This window comes from Salmo trutta, unplaced genomic scaffold (genome assembly GCF_901001165.1).
Source record: "Salmo trutta unplaced genomic scaffold, fSalTru1.1, whole genome shotgun sequence".
In the NCBI taxonomy this organism is placed as follows: Eukaryota; Metazoa; Chordata; class Actinopteri; order Salmoniformes; family Salmonidae; genus Salmo; species Salmo trutta.
In genome coordinates, this window is record NW_021822244.1 from 780,238 (window position 1) to 806,504 (window position 26,267).

The following is a 26,267-nucleotide window of genomic DNA, read 5'->3' on the forward strand; positions in this document are numbered from 1 at the left end:
GTGTAGACCTTACAGTGAAATGCTTACTTACAAGCCCTTAACCAACAATGCAGTTTTAAGAAAAATATGTGTTAAGTAAAAAATAGATAATTAAAAAATAAGAAATAAAAGTAACAAATCATTAAAGAGCAGCAGTAAAATAACAATAGCGAGGCTATACACAGGGGGTACCGGTACGGAGTCAATGTGCGGGGGCTCCGGTTAGTCGAGGTAATTGAGGTAATATGTACTTGTAGGTAGAGTTAAGGTCACTATGCATAGATAATAAACAGAGAATAGCAGCAGCGAAAAAGGGAGGGGGGGCAATGCAAATACTCTGGCTAGCCATTTGATTAGCTTTTAGAATGACTGATAATGTTATTTTTACTCCTATTTGAATTCCATCACAAGGTAGAGGAATGTGTCTTGTCCAATGACTGTGCATCTACAGTAGACCAGAGTCATATATTTAGATCTTATTACATGACTCTGCAGTAGACTATTCCATGGCAAGGGCTCTAGTACTGGATTTAGAATTATATGGCGCTCCCTGCTGGCCAATGTTTGTACTGCGCTCCTACTGATGGATGGCAGACAAATACCAGATGGATAATTACGGTCTTTACGGGCACAGAAAAGATAGCAGGAAAATATTACAAGTTATATTGCAAAAATAATATCTATTATTTCGAGCTAATATAACAACGAATAAATGTGGTGTTTTTTTTGGTTTTGCTAAAGGAGGATGCGTTTTACCTGTAGGCTATACTCTGACATTGTCATGGAAAACCCTCACACAAAGTAGCAAAAAAACTATTTGCAGATTTCGAAAGCATATTGCACGTATTCAAAATCGAATGCAATCTCTCTACATGTATTCCCCCAAGAACATTCAGGTGAATTAGCCTCAGGCACGTCTCCATCCCCATGTCCACGTCTCAGAAGTTTGAATTGGGTACTTACTTGTGGGCATCAACTTTTTTTCTCTCTCTTCTCCTCAATAAGTTGCTCCTCCTCATCCCCAAACCTTCCCCCCTTATTAAAACAAGTCCAAAAACCCTCCCTGGTTAAGAGTCTTTTGAAATGTAAGGAGCTACGTGCAGGAAGCATAAACCCGGGGCGTCTGGAAGGAATTAGACGCTGAAGAAGTAGTAAAACTAGCGTGGTTGGGCAGTTCATGACTTTAACCTGTATTACCTACAGCTCTTCTCACCAACATTGACTACTGTTGAATGACAGTTTTTTCTTTTTCTTTATTTTCTTTATTTCTTTTATTCATTGTATAAATTACACTTATGCCAAAGTTGACTAACAAGATGATTTGTATACACTTAAAATGTATACATTATATTATTAACGTATGCAAAGAGAGAAGTTAAAAGTAGAAACAAAAAATACAATACTTGAATGAATCTTTTCAACCGTTCAAAGCAAGGAGACTTGGTAAATTGCACAAACTTTTTTCTTTATGAAGAACATTTTAAGAAGCTTCATGAGTGTTTCTGCAAAGGTGACTCAAGAAGGGACGTTGCTGAGAAGTTTTCTCCAAGTTGAACGCTGCAAACCGAGCCTATGCTGACTGCATCCATTTAAAGAAACGGCACAGCCACACACAGCTGCTTCAAGGTATGCCCATCACATCAAATGTATTCACTTTGTCAACTTTGTTATCAACTAACTGTTTTATTTCATTATGAGAACATACATTTTTATTTTGTTTGACATTTTCATTTAGAATAATTTGAATTCAATGAATGGAGCTTTGGGTGAAACTTGTCAACTAAAGTTAACTGACATGTCATGGTTTTCCGGTAGTTGCCAAGTCATGGTTTAATCCACATCAGTGAATCGTTTCTGAAGTGATGCTTTATCTGTCAGGGTGTGGGAAGGATGTAGTGTTTGTTATATTAAAGTACTATGGTAGGATATAGACCGTAGGGCTACTATGCCATACAGAACAGTCCTGTAGACATGTTGATGTGTGGTTTGGTTAAGGCTTTTTTTATAGACTTAAGTATTGCATTAATCTCAGCCAATATGCGGTGGATAAATTAAATAGTTTAACTATAAAGTCGAAACAAGGTAGTTCTTTATTATTCCCTACTGCCTACGGGAGAGAAAAAAATCTGCACCGTAACGTTTTAGAGTAAACTGGATTCACACGGTACTCCGTCGAGGCTGGGCATAATCACTGTCCAAATCATTTATTGTAAGGTTAGAATAAAACTTATGTCGACGTCACGGCCTCATACGTCATTCGAATCGCAGGGGTGTTTGAGCCAATGACAAGGCAGGTATTGGGTTTCCTTCAGAGAAACTCAGTACGTTAGAAATATCGTTTTTTCCATGGATACAGTATTTTATTTAGTATTTATTGTCACATACACAGGTTAGATGCGGTGAAATATTGTGTTTTACACGGTCAGCCACAGTAGTACTGGAGCAAATTAGGGTGAAGTTCCCTCCTTATTGAAGGACACAACGATCTTCGAACTTCCTTCCTTTCCCGCTCAGGGTTTTTTATACCTTCAGGGTGGATGCGCGCGCTGTTCGAAACACAGCAGCCCACCATTCATCCCATAACAGTTTATTTAGTTAGTGGTTTTGAGTTGACTTGATTCCATAGCAGTTTATTTAGCTAGTGGTTTTGAGTTGACTTGATTCCATAACAGTTTATTTAGTTAGTGGTTTTGAGTTGACTTGATTCCATAGCAGTTTATTTAGTTAGTGGTTTTGAGTTGACTTGATTCCATAGCAGTTTATTTAGCTAGTGGTTTTGAGTTGACTTGATTCCATAGCAGTTTATTTAGTTAGTGGTTTTGAGTTGACTTGATTCCATAGCAGTTTATTTAGTTAGTGGTTTTGAGTTGATTTGATTCCATAGCAGTTTATTTAGTTAGAGGTTTTGAGTTGACTTGATTCCATAGCAGTTTATTTAGCTAGTGGTTTTGAGTTGACTTGATTCCATAGCAGTTTATTTAGTTAGTGGTTTTGAGTTGACTTGATTCCATAGCAGTTTATTTAGCTAGTGGTTTTGAGTTGACTTGATTCCATAGCAGTTTATTTAGCTAGTGGTTTTGAGTTGACTTGATTCCATAGCAGTTTATTTAGCTAGTGGTTTTGAGTTGACTTGATTCCATAGCAGTTTATTTAGTTAGTGGTTTTGAGTTGACTTGATTCCATAGCAGTTTATTTAGCTAGTGGTTTTGAGTTGACTTGATTCCATAGCAGTTTATTTAGTTAGTGGTTTTGAGTTGATTTGATTCCATAGCAGTTTATTTAGTTAGTGGTTTTGAGTTGACTTGATTCCATAGCAGTTTATTTAGTTAGTGGTTTTGAGTTGACTTGATTCCATAGCAGTTTATTTAGCTAGTGGTTTTGAGTTGACTTGATTCCATAGCAGTTTATTTAGTTAGTGGTTTTGAGTTGATTTGATTCCATAGCAGTTTATTTAGTTAGTGGTTTTGAGTTGATTTGATTCCATAGCAGTTTATTTAGTTAGTGGTTTTGAGTTGACTTGATTCCATAGCAGTTTATTTAGTTAGTGGTTTTGAGTTGATTTGATTCCATAGCAGTTTATTTAGCTAGTGGTTTTGAGTTGATTTGATTCCATAGCAGTTTATTTAGTTAGTGGTTTTGAGTTGACTTGATTCCATAGCAGTTTATTTAGTTAGTGGTTTTGAGTTGATTTGATTCCATAGCAGTTTATTTAGTTAGTGGTTTTGAGTTGACTTGATTCCATAGCAGTTTATTTAGTTAGTGGTTTTGAGTTGATTTGATTCCATAGCAGTTTATTTAGCTAGTGGTTTTGAGTTGATTTGATTCCATAGCAGTTTATTTAGTTAGTGGTTTTGAGTTGACTTGATTCCATTGCAGTTTATTTAGTTAGTGGTTTTGAGTTGACTTGATTCCATAGCAGTTTATTTAGTTAGTGGTTTTGAGTTGACTTGATTCCATAGCAGTTTATTTAGTTAGTGGTTTTGAGTTGATTTGATTCCATAGCAGTTTATTTAGTTAGTGGTTTTGAGTTGACTTGATTCCATAGCAGTTTATTTAGTTAGTGGTTTTGAGTTGACTTGATTCTATAGCAGTTTATTTAGCTAGTGGTTTTGAGTTGACTTGATTCCATAGCAGTTTATTTAGTTAGTGGTTTTGAGTTGACTTGATTCCATAGCAGTTTATTTAGTTAGTGGTTTTGAGTTGACTTGATTCCATAGCAGTTTATTTAGTTAGTGGTTTTGAGTTGATTTGATTCCATAGCAGTTTATTTAGCTAGTGGTTTTGAGTTGATTTGATTCCATAGCAGTTTATTTAGTTAGTGGTTTTGAGTTGATTTGATTCCATAGCAGTTTATTTAGTTAGTGGTTTTGAGTTGACTTGATTCCATAGCAGTTTATTTAGCTAGTGGTTTTGAGTTGACTTGATTCCATAGCAGTTTATTTAGTTAGTGGTTTTGAGTTGACTTGATTCCATAGCAGTTTATTTAGTTAGTGGTTTTGAGTTGACTTGATTCCATATTCTTTGTTATCATTTATGATAAGCCTATACTTTGTGGAGATATTCATATCTCATCTGTTGTGTAGGGATTAGAATTTTTTTCAAAGATGTACACCTACAGTATACAGTAGACTATTTTCATTTCTGAAAGTAAAATATCCCACTGGGCACAGATGTCAATTCAACGTCTATGCTACGTTGGTTCAACGTCATTTAATTCCACATTGGTTCAACTTAATTTCATTAAAATTATGTGGAAACAATGTTCTTTCTACCAGTGTGTGCCCAGTGGGATATGACTGTAAATGGTAAAATTATAAAATACATGCTTTGAACCGTGTGAAAACAAAACCACATGACTGCAAGAGTACATGCTGCCATTCATTTTAACCGCATGAAGACTCCTGTTGAGACATGGTAGTCCTCAACTCAACATATATGGAGATGCTTAAAGCTGGAATCCTCAGTTGAAACAATAACAAAGCAGCCACCCGCCTCTGTTTTTTTATTCATTCATTAAAAAGTCCCAAAATGAATGTAGCAACTAAGAATTCTAGGTTTAACACAGCCACGACATAAACCTGTGGGCCGACTTCCCTTTCAATTTATGTCACTATATTGTCAACATTGTTATGACAGATGGCAGGCATTATAGGTCAGATACCGAGCTTTTATCTACTCCCTCAGCCACAGTTATGACATTGTTATTAAATGGTTGAACATCACTACATAGAATGTCACAATGGCAATACTGTCTTAAAACTGAAACATCCAGACATCTAGTTAAGACCACTGTCATCTACCGCAGTGTTCCACAAACTCAGTCCTGGAGCCCCCCCCCCCCCCATGGGTGCACGTTTTGTTTTTTGCCTTAGCTCTACACAACCGATTTAAATAATCAACACTTTGAATCGGGTGTGTAGTGCTAGGGGAAAAAACTAAACGTACACCCAAGGGAGGGGGGGGGGGGGGGGGCTCCAGGACCAAGTTTGGGAATCCCTGATCTACCGGACCAGTACACATTTATAGTTGAACAATAACTTTGTCACAATAAGCCTGCTGCCTATGAGGGAAGTCATTTGTCCGTTCTGGCTCGGTCAAGGTTACTTACTCTTACTTACTATGAGGAAAGTCATGACTCAGCATGCCCATGGCTACGTGTGGGCCATTGCTCAACAACTTACACAGAGAGATGGCAACACACACAAACTAATGCATTGTTTATGTCTGCATTTCAGACTACCATTTATCTCATTTCTAGTAGGCGTACTCTCTATCTAATCCCACCTACAGTATATACAGTGTGCAATCAAGGTCTCTGTAGGTTCTATCTACCAATGAGGTGGTTTGTGTTCTTACAGAGGAAGAGCTCTGTAGGAATATCCACCAATGAGGTGGTTTGTGTATTTACAGAGGAAGAGCTCTTTAGGACTATCCACCAATGAGGTGGTTAGTGTATTTACAGAGGAAGAGCTCTTTAGGACTATCCACCAATGAGGTGGTTTGTGTAATTACAGAGGAAGAGCTCTGTGGAATATCCACCAATGAGGTGGTTTGTGTATTTACAGAGGAAGAGTTCTGTAGGACTATCCACTAATGAGTTAGTTTGTGTATTTACAGAGGAAGAGTTCTGTAGCACTATCCACTAATGAGTTAGTTTGTGTATTTTCACAGGAAGCATTCCACGCCTGTTCCGTATTAGTGCTCCCAGTCAGGGCCTTGCCAGCCATGCTTAAACACTGCATGCTGGGAAGCAGGTAGGCAGGGAAGCTGGGAGGCAGGGAAGGAAGGAAGATGGGAGGGAGGGAAGGAAGGAAGCAGGGTAGGAAAGAAGCTGGGTAAGAGGGAAGCTGGGAAGAAGGAAAGCAGGGAATGAAGGAACCTGGGTAAGAGGGATGCAGGGAAGGAGAAAGGCTGGGAGGCTGGGAGGGAGGGAAGGAGGGAAGCTGGGAGGGAGGGAAGCTTGGAAGGAGGGAAGATAGGAGCGATGGAAGCAGCGAAGGAGGGAAGCATAAAGAGGGGGTGAGTAGCAGAAAGTCAGGGAGCTGGAGCAACAATAAGTAGTAGTGGTGGAGGATCACTGACCAGACCAGACAGGATGGAGGGAGGGATAGAGAGATGTGATGGATGAGTCAGAGAGCTAGCTGAATCAGGAAAGCATCCAGGAGCCAAGGATGGCAAGGCGCCACCACCGCCCAAGTTCAACATCACACACAGTCTCCTCCTCTTCCTGAGGTTCAACCCATCCAGAAAGAGAGAGGGAGCTGTATGAGGGAAGACTCTGTGTTGTACGGTAACTACTACAGCTGATTCCAATCAGGAGAGGAAGAGGAGTAGGGTGTTCCATTTAATGATGGAACACTTAATGACAACATGATTCCCACACCGGTGAGAATACTGCAGCCACAGGGAAAGGCCTTACATCTACATAGGGTTCCGGAACTACAAGAGGGTTAAGGGGAGGAGGGGGGGACGGGGACGTCACTTCACACACACACAACCACACACACACACACACACACACACACACACACACACACACACACACACACACACACACACCCTTTTGACATATTACTAGTTGTCTCTTAATCACGTTTCAGAACCTCAGTGACTTTTGTTCATTGAGTTTGCTTTTAAGTCCAGTTCAAGAGAAGGTTCGATCTGAACTAACTACAGTAGTAAGCCCAGATAGAACTACAAGTATCTAACTACAGAAGCAAGCAAGAACTACAAGTAGCTAACTACAGAAGCAAGCCTAGCAAGAACTACAAGTAGCTAACTACAGAAGCAAGCCTAGCAAGAACTACAAGCAGCTAACTACAGAAGCAAGCAAGAACTACAAGTAGCTAACTACAGAAGCAAGCAAGAACTACAAGTAGATAACTACAGAAGCAAGCAAGAACTACAAGTAGCTAACTGCAGAAGCAAGCCTAGCAAGACCTACAAGTAGCTAACTACAGAAGCAAGCCTAGCAAGAACTACAAGTAGCTAACTATAGAAGCAAGCAAGAACTACAAGTAGCTAACTACAGAAGCAAGCAAGAACTAGAAGTTGCTAACAACAGTAGCAAGCCTAGCAAGAACTACAAGTTACTAACTACAGTAGCAAGCTTTAAGATAGTACAGTACTGTATATATAATTAACATCTTGTACAAGGATCCCTGGTCATTCCAGGCGTTCCTGTCTTTTAATCTGCTATAGAATAGTCGTCATGAGGCATGTGTTTCCTGCCATTTATAATGGCAGTATTGAGGGCCATCTTCATTTTACTGCAGCTGTGCCTCTCAGACATGAAGTGGAATCTCTGTAGACTTGAACTATAGTACTGTAATATAGTACCGTTACTGTATTAGCATGTAACACAGATGCGTTATGAAACCATAAATAATGGAATGAGGATCTAACTTTACTAGTCTTCATGACTACACATGAGGTTCCACTTCAGCGTGCAGTCTGTAAGTGCTACACTAAATCCCATCCAGCAACACAAGGACATCGCTTTAACATTTATTAAATACAGGACACCAACTGATTTTTTTCCTTCAACAACCCCCTTCTATCCAGATATATTTCTCCCTTCTGCACATGCTGTAAGGTGTAAGTGCCATTGAAGCCATATATTCATGGTGATGGTACACCATTTGATTGATTGATTGATTATTCCCCACATGAAGTTTCACCTCACCATACACCTCAGTATGTCAATTCAATGTCTTATTTTTTCATTCAACACTCCTCTTCTATCCTTTCATCCTCCTTCTACACATACTGTTAGCAAGGCAACTGTTACCAAGACAACTGTTACCAAGACAAGTGTTAGCAAGACAACTGTTAGCAAGACAGCTGTTAGCAAGACAAGTGTTAGCAAGACAACTGTTAGCAAGGCAAGTGTTAGCAAGACAAGTATTAGCAAGACAAATATTAGCAAGACAAGTGTTAGCAAGACAAGGGTTATTAATACAACATTTAGCATGCAACTGTTACCAAGACAAGTGTTAGCAAGACAGCTGTTAGCAAGACAAGTGTTAGCAAGACAAGTGTTAGCAAGACACATTTTAGCAAGACAAGTGTTAGCAAGATACGTGTTAGCAAGACAAGTGTTAGCAAGACACGTATTAGCAAGACAAGTGTTAGCAAGACAGCTGTTAGCAAGACAAGTGTTAGCAAGACAAGGGTTATTAAGACAACATTTAGCAAGCAAATGTTACCAAGACAAGTGTTAGCAAGACAGCTGTTAGCAAGATAAGTGTTAGCAAGACACGTATTAGCAAGACAACTGTTAGCAAGACAACTGTTAGCAAGACAACTTTTAGCATGACAGCTGTTAGCAAGACAAGTGTTACGAAGACAAGTGTTACCAAGACAAGTGTTAGCAAGATAATGGTTAGCAAGACAATGGTTAGCAAGATAAGTGTTTACCAAGACAACTGTTAGAAAGACAAGTGTTACCAAGACAAGTGTTAGCAAGATAATGGTTAGCAAGACAATGGTTAGCAAGATAAGTGTTTACCAAGACAACTGTTAGAAAGACAAGTGTTACCAAGACAACTATTACCAAGACAACTGTTAGCAAGACAAGTGTTACCAAGACAAGGGTTATTAAAGTTATATCAAGGGTGGGCGTGGTTGTGTCCGAAATGGCACCCTATTCCCTATCTAGTGCACTTCTTACAGCTGTAGCTGACCAGGTGTGAGCTGCACCTCCACGGCGGTAGACCACTACATTAATAAAGTGTTTTTGACTACAGCAGGTATTCCTTTTAGAGCTGTAAAGTCCATTGACCACAGTCATTGCCACGATTATATTTCAGTTGTTGAACAGAACAGACCTCAAGTCCTCTTGGCCCAGTTTCAGCTTTGCTCAGTTCTGCTCTGGCCGCGGTGTTGTATTTCATCTAAACCGTCAAAGCCTTGGAGTTTAGGTTTTCCCCACTGACCATGATTCAACTCTCCGTTGAGTCTATCCAGCTCAGCACAGGAACCCCTCCCTGTGTCCGCCTAGCCTTTATACCCCTCCTGGAACAGGTCCAGCTCCAGCAGAATCAAACTAATGGTCTTCATGTTGGATTCTCAGACATGTAGTCAGACAACAGGTGTAAATATGAAGTCTTTACATGTCAGCTACCATGCCGTTTCACCAACATGGCAGATACATTACGCTATAGCCTACAGAAACACACACACATGTGCGCACATGCACATACAGGCTCACACACACACACGCAAGCACAAACACAGATACACACACACATATACACACACACACACACGTGAGCACAAACACAGATACACACACACACACACACACACTCACTCACTCTACCTCAGCTGAAGGTACAGTACAGTATAACATGACGTGTTAGACTTGCTGTTGGCTGCAGCCACAAGGTTTTTATTGGTTATCTTCACTCTCCTACACTTACTCAGCCTTCACTCTCCAACATCCCTCTTCACTTACTCAGCCTTCACTCTCCAACATCCCCCTTCACTTACTCAGCCTTCACTCTCCAACATCCCTCTTCACTTACTCAGCCTTCACTCTCCAACATCCCCCTTCACTTACTCAGCCTTCACTCTCCTACGTCCCCCTTCACTTACTCAGCCTTCACTCTCCCACATCCCCCTTCACTTACTCAGCCTTACTCACTATCAATTGAGATCATTGGCGGTGTTATCTCAGGCAAAGGGAGTGTCCCGCCCAGACCCAGACCCAGGCCCAGACCCAGCCCCAGCCGACACAGTGCGTCAGTCAGGCCGCATCACAAATGGCACACTATTTAGTGCACTACTTTTTAACAAGGGCTCATATGGTTCTGGTCAAAAATAGTGCACTATACAGGGAATAGGGTGCCATTTGGGACGTATTGTCAGTCTGGAAGTGTTCAAGCTAACCCACCAGCAAACAGCCCAGGGACATCACACACAGGGCCTTGTGCAACTGTGAGGTGACATCATCTCAATACGTTGATGACACCCTCAATGTTGCACACACAAACACACACACACACACACACTTGAAATACTTTATTTACATCCACCAATTACATTTTATTTCAATCCACCATTCAATTCAAGCATTTCAAAGGTCCCTGTATGCATGGCACTCAAGGGTACAGAAAGCACCTCCTTCTCCAAACAGCCCACGACAGCTGAAACAGAGCAGTACCTAGCCAATTTCTTTGTCCTAGTTTTTGTCAGGCCCACAATCTGGAGGCTCCACCCGAAGCTGTCCAAGCGTGCCACGAGGGACTGGTGCTTAAGCAGCTTCTCGGCAAAGGCCTGCTCCAAGTAGCCGTCAAATGAGCAGCCCACTTCCAAGATGAGCACTTCACCCCAGCCCCCATCAACAACAATATCTGGTGTTTGGCACACAGAAAAACACATCATCATCAACATCAAACCAGGGTTTAGATCTACATAGGGTCCGGAACAACAAGGGGGTTAAGAGAAGGAGGGGGGGGGGGCAAAACGTCACTTCACACACACATTAGTGGTTAATACTTCTGCGTCTGGCCTGCAGGGTTTAGCTATCTAGGCTGTTTTAGCACCCTCTGAATGGGGGGTTTAGGTTCACAGTTCACACAAAGTGTAGCCTACAACAGTGAGACTTGAAAATAAAGATTTTAGGGTTGGGACACTCTTTGTACTGGTTTAACACTACAGACGTTAACACCAATGCGTTAGGTTAACCAGTTGGCCAAGGGGTGGGGACTTGGAACATATGGAGGGGAATGGAGTCAGAGGTCTTGTAAATGTGATGACGCTTAAAGTCTAGAAACATGCCAGTTCAGCACTCAGCTTGCCTCACACACTGATTACATCCACTTTTCATCCTGTATCAAGTGATCCAGGCCTTAATCCATGCCAAGAAGGTGGCTGATTTTATAAAAAGAAACCAAACTACAGTCTAGACACAAGGCATATCAGGGTTTCTTTGCTTCACAACAGCATCGAAACACTTCAAGGTGTCACTTATGCAATCAAATATCCAAGACTTTAACCACGATGTACCACCTTCTTCTTCACTGTGACAGATAGAGGGGTCTTTCATGGAGAGTAGCCTCTGCTGAGTCCCTAACAACCGGATGGATGTTCCAGTTTTCAGGGGAAATGGAAAGAGAGCCTGTGACTTCGCGTGACTTCCACTTTTGGATGTTAACAAGGAGACACTCCATCTTAACTCATCCTCCACATTTACTGGATTGGTTGAACAGTGCAGAAGAGAAACTCCCCCGACAGTTTATTTCCTTCTCGTCAAGACCAGGATGTACTGTAGGGAATCTAGTTTCAGACCAGTATGTAGGTAATCTAGTTTCAGACCAGTATGTAGGGAATCTAGTTTCAGACCAGTATGTAGGGAATCTAGGGAATCTAGTCCTTATTCCAAGTCAAGTAGGCGGCTGATTTAAAAACTCAAATAACTAGTACTCAAGTCAAACAAGACATGTCAGGGTTTCTTTGCTTTTAGACAGCCTTGGACAGCCTTGGACTGCAACTTATACTACAAGCCTTTAATATAGTCTACCAAGACGACCTCAGTCTTTAATATAGCCTACCAAGACGACCTCAGCCTTTAATATAGCCTACCCAGACGACCTCAGCCCTTAATATAGCCTACCAAGACGATCTCAGCCTTTAATATAGCCTACCAAGACGACCTCAACCTTTAATATAGCCTACCAAGACGACCTCAGCCTTTAATATAGACTACCCAGACGACCTCTGCCTTTAATATAGCCTACCAAGACGCCCTCAGCCTTTAATATAGCCCACCAAGACGCCCTCAGCCTTTAATATAGCCTACCAAGACGACCTCATACTTTAATATAGCCTACCAAGACGCCCTCAGCCTTTAATATAGCCTACCAAGATTACCTCTTCATTTAATATAGCCTACCAAGATGACCTCAGCCTTTAATATAGTCTACCAAGACGATCGCAGCCTTTAATATAGTCTACCAAGACGCCCTCAGCCTTTAATTTAGTCTACCAAGACGACCTCAGCCTTTACTTGACCAAGGCGTACCACTTTGTGCTCCATTGTGACAGATGGGTCTTTAGTGTTACTGGACAGACCCATGCAGGCAGCATTGGACACATCAAAGTGTCACTTATGATAGATCCAAGATCTTTAATTAAAACAAAGTAACAAGATGCACTACTACCTGCATCACTGTGACAGAAGGGTCTTTAGTGGAGACCCAAAAAACTGCCATTTAAATAAAACAAGACATGATAGTGTTTCATTGCTTTTCAACGGCATTAGACACCTTGAAGTGTCACTTAAACTATCACATGTCTAAGCCTTAAACAAAAGGTGCCACCCTCCTACTGCCTAAACTGATCAAATGTAGCAGCATATTCTTCAATGTGACAGAAGGGTCTTTACTGGAGAGGCAGCGTTTTAGATTTCCCTGCTCTTGTCTTCCCACGGAGATATAAACAGATGATGTCAGAGGGTGGTGCTCGCTCTCTCGCTCCACTCTTACGTCTGCCCAGCAGATGGGATGCAGCATTAATAAAGAGACTTGGAACAATCGGCCATAGAGAACCATCTGACATTTAGAGGGGGATTTTGGGGAGGGGGATGTAGGGAGAGAGGGATGGAAGGAGTCTGTTTACAGTCTGTCTTATCCTGTTTTTTTGTTGTTGTAAAACATGGAGTCTGTTGCTATGGTGACAGAGTAGAGTTAGAGCTTTTACTGTGACACATCATTATGGTGATTATTAGGTACAGTTATCATCATTATCATCATTATGGTGATTATTAGGTACATATATCATCATTATCATCATTATGGGGATTATTAGGTACATATATCATCATTATCATCATTATGTCTTCTGTATATTTCTAACAAGTTGACCAATTAATATCTGAAGCTGTGTTCATTTAGTAATTACCGTATCAATGTCCTCCCAGTGTCTCTACTGTCATCTCTTTATTGATCCCACTGTATGTCTCTACTGTCATCTCATTTGACATTGACAATGATTCTGTTCTGGTTTGCTTTTCCAGATGAAATGTGACAAAGCTCTCACCTACCTAAGAATTTTCGGGACGACAATGTTTGGAGTCTCGCTACTTGTGGGAATCTCTACCGCCTACATCATGGGCTACCAGTTTTTCACCACGGCACGAAACCACTTGTCCTTCGGGCTGTACGGGGCCATCCTGGTCATCCACCTCATCATCCAGAGCCTGTTTGCTGTCCTAGAACACCGGAACATGAGGAGATCCCTGGAGACGCCCATCAAACTCACCAAATCACTGGCCCTGTGCATTGCAGCCTATCAGGAGGACCCGGCCTACCTGAGGAAGTGTTTGGTATCGGTCAAGAGGTTGACCTACCCGGGCATCAAGGTCATCATGGTGATCGACGGGAATAACGAGGACGACAACTACATGATGGAGATCTTCCGGGAGATCATGGGGTGGGATAAAGCCACCACGTACGTCTGGAAAAACAACTACCACCACCGGGGACCTGAGGAGACGGACGAGATGTACGCTGAGAGCCTACAGGCCATCTCGCGCCTTGTGCTCAATAATAAATGTGTCTGCATCATGCAGAAGTGGGGAGGCAAGAGGGAAGTAATGTACACAGCCTTCAAAGCCCTGGGGAGGAGTGTGGACTATGTTCAGGTAAGTCCTGGGGGGAGGAGGGGTTGGAGGGGGGGCGGTGGGGAACACAAAGATCCTTTGTGCTTTCTTTCTTTAAAAGGATGGTGTGGAGGCCTTGTGTATGTACTGTAGCCCTACGGCTGTAAAGCTAATGCTGTTCACAGAGTGCTAGAGCTCAGCGTGAAACCCATTTACATATGTTTCTGCACTCAGTCCAACTCAGACAAAGTGGGGAGACCTGTAGGCTAATAGGTTGGAGTCAGATCATGTTGCATAGCATCGTGTCAAAACACACAGTATTCTCAGTGAGGAACTTTAAAAGTGACAGTATCCGCATTAGCTACTATCCCAAGACGTGTATTAAGTTCCTTCATTAACATTTACTAAGTAAACAGCACCAACTGTGCTGTATATACTACATTGTGAATAGTTATACAGTAATACTGTAGAGTAGGTCCTCCAAACTGCTCTGGATAATACTGGAGTGTAGGTCCTCCAAACTACTCTGGATAATACTGGAGTATAGGTCTGATCAAACTGCTCTGGATAATACTGGAGTGTAGGTCTGATCAAACTGCTCTGGATAATGCTGGAGTGTAGGTCTGATCAAACTGCTCTGGATAATACTGGAGTGTTGGTCCTCCAAACTGCTCTGGATAATACTGGAGTGTAGGTCTGATCAAACTGCTCTGGATAAAGTGGAGTGTAGGTCTGATCAAACTGCTCTAGATAATACTGGAATGTCGGTCCTCCAAACTGCTCTAGATAATACTGGAATGTCGGTCCTCCAAACTGCTCTGGACAATACTGAAATGTCGGTCCTCCAAACTGCTCTAGATAATACTGGAGTGTAGGTCTGATCAAACTGCTCTGGATAATACTGGAGTGTATGTCTGATCAAACTGCTCTGTATAATACTGGAGTGTAGGTCTGATCAAACTGCTCTGGATAATACTGGAGTGTAGGTCCTCCAAACTGTTCTGGATAATACTGGAGTGTAGGTCCTCCAAACTGTTCTGGATAATACTGGAGTGTTGGTCTGATCAAACTGCTCTGGATAATACTGGAGTGTATGGCATCTATTCAGTGCACTACTTTTGTCCAGGGCCCCTAGGGCTCCATTTGGGACGCAGCCTAGTACACTGCTGTCTTTCCACCGTAAACTCCTGGTTTCAGTTATAATTCTAACCTCTGATCCAAAGCTTATGGAGGGCTAACTGTGTTGGCCTTGTCACAGATCTGTTTTAGCTAGCTATTAGCTACCAGACCTGTGTGGTTATTCTCACTGTGGGGTCGTCTGTCTAACGTACCTGATCGTGACGGTTAAAGCCTTGGCTTGGCAACACACAGATGACTTACTTGTCTTGACTTAGGTTACGTCCCAAATGGCACCCTATTCCCAAACATAGTGCACTACTTTTGATCACTACCCTAAGGGCCCTGGTCAAAAGTAGTGCAGTATATAGGAAATAGGGTGCCAAAACAGTTCGGTAGAGTTCGTGGATATACTGTATTATAACAACATTTTGTGACATTTTTGTTCGTTTTGGACTTCGGTCAGGGTTTTTTCAGCTGTTCGTGCACACACATTTTTTTTCTGGAGGCAAGCCTAAGTTCGGTGTCTGAAGTTTCCACCCTTTCGTCGGTGATTGGTCAACGGTAGGGATTCTTCAATAAAGTCTTTGTTGTCATTCAACATAAGACGACTTGTTTTCATTCACATTTTTTTATTGAAAAACACTGCATCAAACATCTTAGTTAGATGTAAAATTGTGTGACTAAGATCACTTCGTCAAAAAACAGATTTCTTGAGTTATCTTAGATTATTTCAGACTATTTTGAGGAAGTGTATACTGGCTACGGCGTCTCAAAATGGACAAACAGTACTATTGCCGCTCTTTTATCATTTTTAAAGTGAAGGTCTTTTTAAGGGAGTATGCGAGCACACTCGTTCGGTTCGACTAGCTTCAGCCAACAAGTGCTCAGCATAAGTGGGAACTCCTTCAAGACTGTTGGAAAAGCATTCCTGGGTGAAGATTCAGCCGAATTGAAGCATGCTGACGCTTTTATTCCTTTTAGCTACTATTGGAGCAGAGGGCCTCGACAGTTCAACACAGACATGACAGATTGTTCTCTAAGGCCATGTCCTTTCAAAGGTAGTTTAAACTGAATTACTCCAAATTGCTTAAATGGAAATAAATGAAAAAAAATATCTACATCATAGTCATTATCTCCAGAACCATCCCTGCGTCAACATATGTGAAAATTGCACATTTCTATGTTTTGTAGTAAAATAGATAGAAGAAGATGTGTTTCCAATGACATCATCGGTGTGCATCATGTGATTTTAACCAATTGTGAGGAGGCATTACCTACTAATTACCTACTAATTGTCTACTAATTAGTTTATGATGTCATTGGAAACACCTACCTTCCTCCATCTTTTTTTACTACTAAACATAGAAACGTGCCATTTTCAAATATGTTGATGTTGGAGTGGTGCTGGAGATGATGGCTATGACATTGAGTTGTCCCTTTAAGAATTCCTCTTAGCAGTCCTGTTATGTCGGATAAGATATGTTGCATCAGTGGATGAACTTGACGTGACCTTTATTTAGCTACCGGCTGCTGCATGATCATCACAATAAACTAACATGGCCCGAATGCGTCCCAAATAGCACCCCTTTTTCCCTATATAGTGCATTACTTTTGACCAGGGCCCATAGGGTCAAAAGAACTAAACCTTATATTCTCACCATAACTGTGTGTGAATGTATTGATATTGTGGCAAAGGGTAACACTTAACTACACAGGCGTAAGAGAAACTTAGTGTAAGGTGTTACCCGGCATTGCTTTGCGGTGTCATTATTCTGTTGACAGGTACATTATGGGTAATATTCACCACACTGTGAGAGGAAAGCCCCCCAGGACACCCAAGCTGTCCTCAGACAACCCCTCGTTTGTTCGAGGACTAGCTCCATGTGACCGGCGTACTACGGCGTTAGGAGAAGGACTACAACGCTGTCTGTCGGACAGAGGACATGTCCTACGTTAGGAGAAGGACTACAACGCTGTCTGTCAGACAGAGGACATGTCCTACGTTAGGAGAAGGACTACAACGCTGTCTGTCGGACAGAGGACATGTCCTACGTTAGGAGAAGGACTACAACGCTGTCTGTCGGACAGAGGACATGTCCTACGTTAGGAGAAGGACTACAACGCTGTCTGTCGGACAGAGGACATGTCCTACGTTAGGAGAAGGACTACAACGCTGTCTGTCGGACAGAGGACATGTCCTACGTTAGGAGAAGGACTACAACGCTGTCTGTCGGACAGAGGACATGTCCTACGTTAGGAGAAGGACTACAACGCTGTCTGTCGGACAGAGGACATGTCCTACGTTAGGAGAAGGACTACAACGCTGTCTGTCGGACAGAGGACATGTCCTACGTTAGGAGAAGGACTACAACGCTGTCTGTCGGACAGAGGACATGTCCTACGTTAGGAGAAGGACTACAACGCTGTCTGTCGGACAGAGGACATGTCCTACGTGTAGTATGGATCCAGGTGGAACATCAGTGAATCCATTGTTCGTCTGCTGACTTTATGACCCCCGACCTTAGCCTTTTGTGATGTCAAAACCCTGTGGTATTTGTGGCACAGGTCAACCGACTGACGCCAGATTGAACATGTTTTACTGAGGAGACCTTTTACACAACCTATTTCCCATAACCTCTTATCGAAGGAACAACTCATTATTAGCGGTTTTCATGTCATCTCCCCAAGCTGAGGCTCGTTACAGCTGCAATCTGTTACCTCTTTTACAGTCAAACTATAAATATTAAATGAGACTTTCCCCCTTCGTTTTCAGCATCTGTAGTCTTTGCAGTGATTTGTTGCGGGTGATCTGTGAATATTCATGCCATTTATGGACCTGTCAGAACAGGTTTGGTGCTAACGTTGCTATGGGACTGGTTGCCAAGGGGCAGTGATCAAAGAAATAGAATTCCATTTCTATGGTAGTGATGCAGCATCGCTTAATCAAACACTCTACAGATGATGAAAATAACATGAGGAATGTTGTGCACATTAGCAGACGTGCCAACAGGCTATGCCAAACTACACATGAGTATCTGTTCTCACCGGGAAAGGGAGAATGTGTGTTGGTGTTCTGTGTATCAAAACCAATAGACTGGTTAGGGGTACAGAAGTCTATTCCTGAAGTGGTTTGATTATCTTCTGGCCATATCATTCTCTTTAGTTACTCTCCTTTCATGCCATTTGTGTTTTAATACATTTCTCTTACAGTAGAAAGAATTAAATTATCACAGCGCTACATGATCAAAATATATTCCTTTTCAAACAATTCAAACAGCTGTCTTGATCTTTCTCCATATATGACCATTTTGAAACAGCTATACAGCTATACTACAAAATCTCTGTCACCATCAGAAAACAACCAATCACAACACAACCCTCTCTCAATCAGAACACAACCAATCACAACACAACCCTCTCTCAGTCAGAACACAACCAATCCAACCCTCTCTCAGTAAGAACACAACCAATCAACACTCTCTCCGTACAAACCAAACTTCTCCCAGTCCAGAACACAACCAATCCACTAACAACAACCCTTCTACAGTCAGGAACACACCAATCACAACCCTCTCTCAGTACAGAACACAATCCAACCACAACGCCTCTCCCGTCAGAACCAACCAATTCAAAACCCTCTCCCAGTCAGAACACAACCAATCCTAACACAAACCCTCTCCCAGTCAGAACCACAACCAATCAGAAACCCTCTCTCAGTCAGAACACAACCAATCACAACCACAACCCTTTCTTCAGGTCAGAACACAACCACTCACAACCCTCTCCCAGTCAGAACACAACCACTCAAAACCCTCTCTCAGTCCAGAACACAACCAATCACAACCCTGTCTCAGTCAGAACAACAACCACTCACAACCCCTCTCTTAGTCAGAACACAACCAATCACAACCCAGCCCTCTCAGTCAGAACACAACCAATCACAACCCTCTCTCAGTCAGAACACAACCAATCACAACCCTCTCTCAGTCAGAACACAACCAATCACAACCCAGCCCTCTCAGTCAGAACACAACCAATCACAACCCTCTCTCAGTCAGAACACAACCAATCACAACCCTCTCTCAGTCAGAACACAACCAATCACAACCCAGCCCTCTCAGTCAGAACACAACCTTACTGTATCACTTCCAGTCTAGGAAGCCGTCCCAAACAGCACATCAACCTTCCTTCCAGCCTTCCAGCCAAACCCCAGCCCTCCTTACACCGGCCCCAATGACTTCACTTCCCCAATGAAATCATTCCCAATTAAGGAGTGACTGAAGAAACCTTTCTGATCTGTGAAGAGATCGCTGCAAATATGACTTTACTCACACGGTTGGTTGTTGACCAACTGACGGACCTTCCCACTTGACACCAACTTGTTTTGGAACAATCTTTCCGGGGAAACATCCACGTTGCAAACAAATCTTCAACTTGACATCAAAAAGAGTTTCAAAGAAACACAAAGCAACATCGTACATCAGTAATCAGTTTAATTAATGCACCAACACTGTACATCAGTAATCAGTGTAATTAATGTACCAACACTGTACATCAGTAATCAGTGTAATTAATGTACCAACACCGTACATCAGTAATCAGTGTAATTAATGTACCAACACCGTACACCAGTAATCAGTGTAATTAATGTACCAACACCGTACACCAGTAATCAGTGTAATTAATGCACCAACACTGTACATCAGTAATCAGTGTAATTAATGTACCAACACCGTACATCAGTAATCAGTGTAATTAATGAGCTGCTGATTGGTCAAATTGGCCAATGTAAAGCAAACATATCCCGCCCAAAAACTTGATGAAGGACTCTTTGTCCGTGTAACGAGATCTTCTGGACTAGTTTAACTTTCTAACTTTGTGTTGTGAGAGAGAGAGAGCGTGAGAAGTGTTTTGGGTAAAGTGTTTTGTGGATTCAACAGGATCGTGTGTCCCCCTTGTGTTTCAGGTGTGTGACTCTGACACTATGCTGGATCCTGCGTCCTCTGTGGAGATGGTGAAGGTTCTGGAGGAAGACCCCATGGTGGGAGGAGTGGGAGGAGACGTCCAGGTAATGTCTCCATTGTTATTGACTAGTCTGTTGGTCTGAGACGGTGTTCTCCTAGCCTGGTACCGTACTGTAGGTGCTGAAACCAGCTCCAGTCTCCATTGTTATTGACTAGTCTGTTGGTCTGAGACGGTGTTCTCCTAGCCTGGTACCGTACTGTAGGTGCTGAAACCAGCTCCAGTCTCCATTGTTATTGACTAGTCTGTTGGTCTGAGACGGTGTTCTCCTAGCCTGGTACCGTACTGTAGGTGCTGAAACCAGCTCCAGTCTCCATTGTTATTGACTAGTTGGTCTGAGACGGTGTTCTCCTAGACTGGTACCGTACTGTAGGTGCTGAAACCAGCTCCAGTCTCCATTGTTATTGACTAGTTGGTCTGAGACGGTGTTCTCCTAGCCTGGTACCGTACTGTAGGTGCTGAAACCAGCTCCAGTCTCCATTGTTATGACTAGTCTGTTGGTCTGAGACGGTGTTCTCCTAGGCCTGGTACCGTACTGTAGGTGCTGAAACCAGCTCCAGTCTCCATTGTTATTGATAGTCTGTTGGTCTGAGACGGTGTTCTCCTAGCCTGGTACCGTACTGTAGGTGCTGAAAACCAGCTCCAGTCTCCATTGTTATTGACTAGTTGGTCTGAGACGGTGTTCTCCTAGCATGGTACCGTTACTGTAGGTGCTGAAACCAGCTCCAGTCTCCATGTTATTGACTAGTCTGTTGGTCTTGAGACGGTGTTTCTCCTAGCCTGGTACCGTACTGTAGGTGCTGAAACCAGCTCCAGTCTCCATTGTTATTGAATAGTTGGTCTGAGACGGTGTTCTCCTAGCCTGGTACCGTTACTGTAGGTGCTGAAACCAGCTCCAGTCTCCATTGTTATTGACTAGTCTGTTTGTCTGAGACGGTGTTCTCCTAGCCTGGTACCGTACTGTAGGTGCTGAAACCAGCTCCAGTCTCCATTGTTATTGACTAGTTGGTCTGAGACGGTGTTCTCCTAGCCTGGTACCGTACTGTAGGTGCTGAAACCAGCTCCAGTCTCCATTGTTATTGACTAGTTGGTCTGAGACGGTGTTCTCCTAGCCTGGTACCGTACTGTAGGTGCTGAAACCAGCTCCAGTCTCCATTGTTATTGACTAGTTGGTCTGAGACGGTGTTCTCCTAGCCTGGTACCGTACTGTAGGTGCTGAAACCAGCTCCAGTCTCCATTGTTATTGACTAGTCTGTTGGTCTGAGACGGTGTTCTCCTAGCCTGGTACCGTACTGTAGGTGCTGAAACCAGCTCCAGTCTCCATTGTTATTGACTAGTCTGTTGGTCTGAGACGGTGTTCTCCTAGCCTGGTACCGTACTGTAGGTGCTGAAACCAGCTCCAGTCTCCATTGTTATTGACTAGTTGGTCTGAGACGGTGTTCTCCTAGCCTGGTACCGTACTGTAGGTGCTGAAACCAGCTCCAGTCTCCATTGTTATTGACTAGTCTGTTGGTCTGAGACGGTGTTCTCCTAGCCTGGTACCGTACTGTAGGTGCTGAAACCAGCTCCAGTCTCCATTGTTATTGACTAGTTGGTCTGAGACGGTGTTCTCCTAGCCTGGTACCGTACTGTAGGTGCTGAAACCAGCTCCAGTCTCCATTGTTATTGACTAGTCTGTTGGTCTGAGACGGTGTTCTCCTAGCCTGGTACCGTACTGTAGGTGCTGAAACCAGCTCCAGTCTCCATTGTTATTGATTAGTTGGTCTGAGACGGTGTTCTCCTAGCCTGGTACCGTACTGTAGGTGCTGAAACCAGCTCCAGTCTCCATTGTTATTGACTAGTTGGTCTGAGACGGTGTTCTCCTAGCCTGGTACCGTACTGTAGGTGCTGAAACCAGCTCCAGTCTCCATTGTTATTGACTAGTCTGTTGGTCTGAGACGGTGTTCTCCTAGCCTGGTACCGTACTGTAGGTGCTGAAACCAGCTCCAGTCTTCTGTTGATTGAAGACTAGTGTTGGGTTCAGCACCTACAGTACATACGGCATGAATACACAGCTAGGGTTGTCCAACTGCTTTCAGAGATGTACTGGGTGTGCAGGTGGGTCATCTAACCCAGTGGAGTCTGCTGAGGGAAGGACGACTCATAATAATGTCTGGAATGGAGTGAATGAAATGGTATCAAACACATGAAAACCATGAGCCGTCCTCCCCTCAGCAGCCTCCACTGATCTGACCCATCACTAACAAAGCTGGTAAACAATTATACTGATCTTCAGTCTGGACCGTGATTGGCAGATTCAGGTGTGTTACTGCTGGACCAAAAAGCCTGACCACCCAGTAGCTCTCCAGGACTCGGGGTTGGAGACCCCTGCCTTATATAGTACACTGCTGTAGTCTACGTGTCTACACTGCCTAAATTGAACTCTATTCTCTATAGAATGCACTACTTTACCTAGAGCCTTTTGATCCATAAGCACAATTTGGGCTCTGGCCAACAGTAGTGGATATAGGGAGGCTGTGGGAATCTTCAGATTTTCTCCGGTTAAGCTGAGAGAATCTTCTGATGTGCTCCGGGTTAAACTGAGAGAATCTTCAGATTTGCTCCAGTTAAACTGAGAGAGAATCTTCTGATTTGCTCCGGGTTAAACTGAGAGAATCTTCAGATTTGCTCCGGGTTAAACTGAGAGAATCTTCTGATTTGCTCCGGGTTAAACTGAGAGAATCTTCTGATTTGCTCCGTGTTAAGCTGAGAGAATCTTCAGATTTGCTCCGGTTAAACTGAGAGAATCTTCAGATTTGCTCCGGTTAAACTGAGAGAATCTTCAGATTTGCTCCGGGTTAAACTGAGAGAATCTTCTCACACTGTGGTTTATTAACTGATGTAGTGATGGTTGATGCCTTTACGACCCACATTTAGAAGTTACAAAGAAATAAACACAAACCTCTTAATAGTATTTTGATAGCTTTTTCAACAAGTAAGCTTCAGTACATAAAATAAAGCTTTAGTGCTTTCTTTTATGATCCTGTAAAGTATTTCTGGACAAGAGAAAGAGTAATGGTTAAGCCTACACAGTTGTTGAGGACCAAATCTGGCCTTATTGAATTTAAAGTTCCCTGAATACCAAATAATACAAACTATAAAAATGAATCTACACAACAGGACATTCCTTGACAAAATTGAGTTAGCCTATACCTTAGGCTTACATTGATTACTCTCATGTGAGAATTCTACACAATAGCAGGTTGATAGGTGGAACATTTGTAAGAGCTCTGGGAGAGTTGATACCATTTTCTTTTGCTAATTAGGGGTCCTTAAACCAATTGCCCACGATTGTGCCGTTTGGTTGCTATGCTAATACTATAGAATGTGTTTACAGCAGTTGTTAACCAACTTAAATACCCTGACCCTATGTGTCTTTCTTCCTCCACAGATCCTGAACAAATACGAGTCCTGGATCTCGTTTCTTAGCAGCGTCCGTTACTGGATGGCCTTCAACATCGAGCGAGCGTGTCAGTCCTACTTCGGCTGCGTCCAGTGCATCAGCGGACCACTGGGAATGTACAGGAACAACCTGCTCCACGAGTTCATAGAGGATTGGTACAACCAGACCTTCATGGGCAGCCATTGTAGCTTCGGCGATGACCGCCACCTCACCAACCGCGTGCTGAGCCTGGGCTACGCCACCAAGTACACGGCCCGGTCCAAGTGCCTGACCGAGACCCCCATCACCTACCTGCGCTGGCTGAACCAGCAGACCCGCTGGAGTAAGTCCTATTTCAGAGAGTGGCTCTACAACGCCATGTGGTTCCACAAACACCACCTCTGGATGACCTACGAGGCTGTCATCACTGGGTTCTTCCCCTTCTTCCTCATCGCCACGGCGATACAGCTGTTCTACCAGGGGAGGATCTGGAATATCCTTCTCTTCCTATTGATCATCCAGGCGGTCGCCCTCATCAAGTCCTCCTTTGCCTCCTGCATGAGGGGCAACATCGTCATGGTCTTCATGTCCTTCTACTCAGTGTTGTACATGTCCAGTCTGCTACCGGCCAAGATGTTCGCTATCGCCACCATAAACAAGGCTGGCTGGGGCACGTCAGGGAGGAAGACGATCGTGACTAACTTCGTAGGGCTCGTTCCCATATCGGTCTGGTTCACCATCCTCTTCCTTGGCATTATCTATACGGTCGTCCAGGAAACCAGAAAAGATTTTCCTTTTCCAGACTCTGAAAAGATAGTCTTAATCGTTGGTGCGATAGTGTACGCCAGCTACTGGGTCATGCTCTTGACGTTGTACATGGTACTGATCACTAAATGTGGCAAGAGGAAGAAAGAACAGCAGTATGATATGGTGCTGGATGTATGACATCTCCCTCCTTTCCTCCTCCTCCTCCTCCTCCTCCCCTGAAACTCCTCGATTGGGTCTTAAACGCCACTCTATTTCCTGTATAGTGCACTACTTTTGACCAGGGTCCATACAGGGCTCTGGTCAAAAAGTAACACACTTTTTAGGGACCAGGGTGCAGTTTGAGATGCAGACATTCTCCCTCTCAACGTTTACAAAGTGAAGAATCTCAAACTGCTCATTGATTGTTGGACTCTCGGCAGGTGACGTGAAGTGACGATGCCAGAAGAGCGATATCATTGCTGCTGTGACTGACTGATACAAGAAACTACAGATATTTCCTTCTGAAATATTATGATGATGAGGTAAAAAAGAAATAAAAAATGGAACTCTTGTTGGTGATGTGTTTTGCCAAATGGAAAACCACCAAATGGACATCCTGTTTTTCCACATAGATACACAGAGATGATATGCATAATGTCCTATGCACTTTTACGTCTCACTCCCATTGTGCATAATGCTTGACAGAGTCATTTGAAGATGAAATACCTCAGTGGTTATGCTTTTCATTGTATGAGTGAGTGATCGGGATGCACCCAGAAAATGGCTCGTTCTTGATCATAACATAATTTATGATGTTTTATGTCATATTTGTCCTTTTTTTATACACAGTTCTTAATGAAAGTCAAAGCTGGAATTTCTCAGTTCTTTTGGCCATGCTGTATCTGTTGACTTGTTACTTTGTAAGTTACATATTATATTTGAATGCCTTTTTATATAGACTTTTTTAATTATATTTTTGCTTTAATAACCACCAAAGATTCTTTATTTTCATTCATTTTTATATAAGATGGGGAGAAAAAAATGCATTGTGCATTCAACTGTTATAACAATGATGTGTATCTGACCAAAAAATGTGAAGTTAACAGCTGGGTTTTTGTCTGCAATGATAACAATAAAATGCAATTCTAGGGATAAATTATTGAATACAAGAAGGGTGATTAACCTGTGTTTTTTATGTACATTGAGAGATAACCAGCAATATTTATAAGAACATTCTGTGGTTTATAGATAATTATATATTTGATAATATACATTTCAGACCTTATAGAGACCAATGCTCGTTTTGGAGAGGTAGCCGTTCTGCAGGATTTTGCTCCAGCCCTAATCTTAACATAGCCTTTCGCAAATCTAAATGAGCAAGACAGCACAAACAGATCTGGGACCAGGCTAGCTCTAACACACTCTATTCTACTGATCAGCACAAGCTGATCTGGGACCAGGCTAACTGTTACTGCAGGGCAGGGCTGGAGCAAAAGCCTGCCACGCAGTATCTCTTCAGGCGGCGGTTTTGACCACCTCTTGCCTTACTGTCGGACTTCCTGAAATAGGTTTCAAGGTTTCATACGAGTTCACATGAGGACATTCGTCACATGATGCATTCTGAAAATTGTATAAACAATGCGTTAATCCACATCAGATTAAAATCCCAAAAGATACATTTTCATGTATCATGTATCTATGTAATGATCTATTCCAGAGTATTTACTCTTTAGAGAGTTTAAGAACACATTTTAGTCCATCTTATTAGAATTGATCAGACCGAATATTGAACCGTGACTTTGGGATCATGGGTAGTACTATCATGAAGCACTTTTGTGTTGTGCCAAAAAATAAAAAACAATGTCTTACTATGTT

General features: G+C 42.7%; 1 protein-coding gene across 1 annotated transcript; it reads left to right on the forward strand.

Moving 5' to 3' along the window:
- Positions 1 to 820: 820 nt before the first annotated feature.
- Positions 821 to 26,267, forward strand: has2 (hyaluronan synthase 2). Its single transcript, XM_029743272.1, has 4 exons — positions 821 to 1,605; positions 13,499 to 14,125; positions 20,169 to 20,270; positions 23,655 to 26,267. Exons 2-4 carry the CDS (start codon positions 13,499 to 13,501, stop codon positions 24,588 to 24,590), a joined length of 1,665 nt encoding a protein of 554 aa, XP_029599132.1. The 5' UTR covers positions 821 to 1,605; the 3' UTR covers positions 24,591 to 26,267.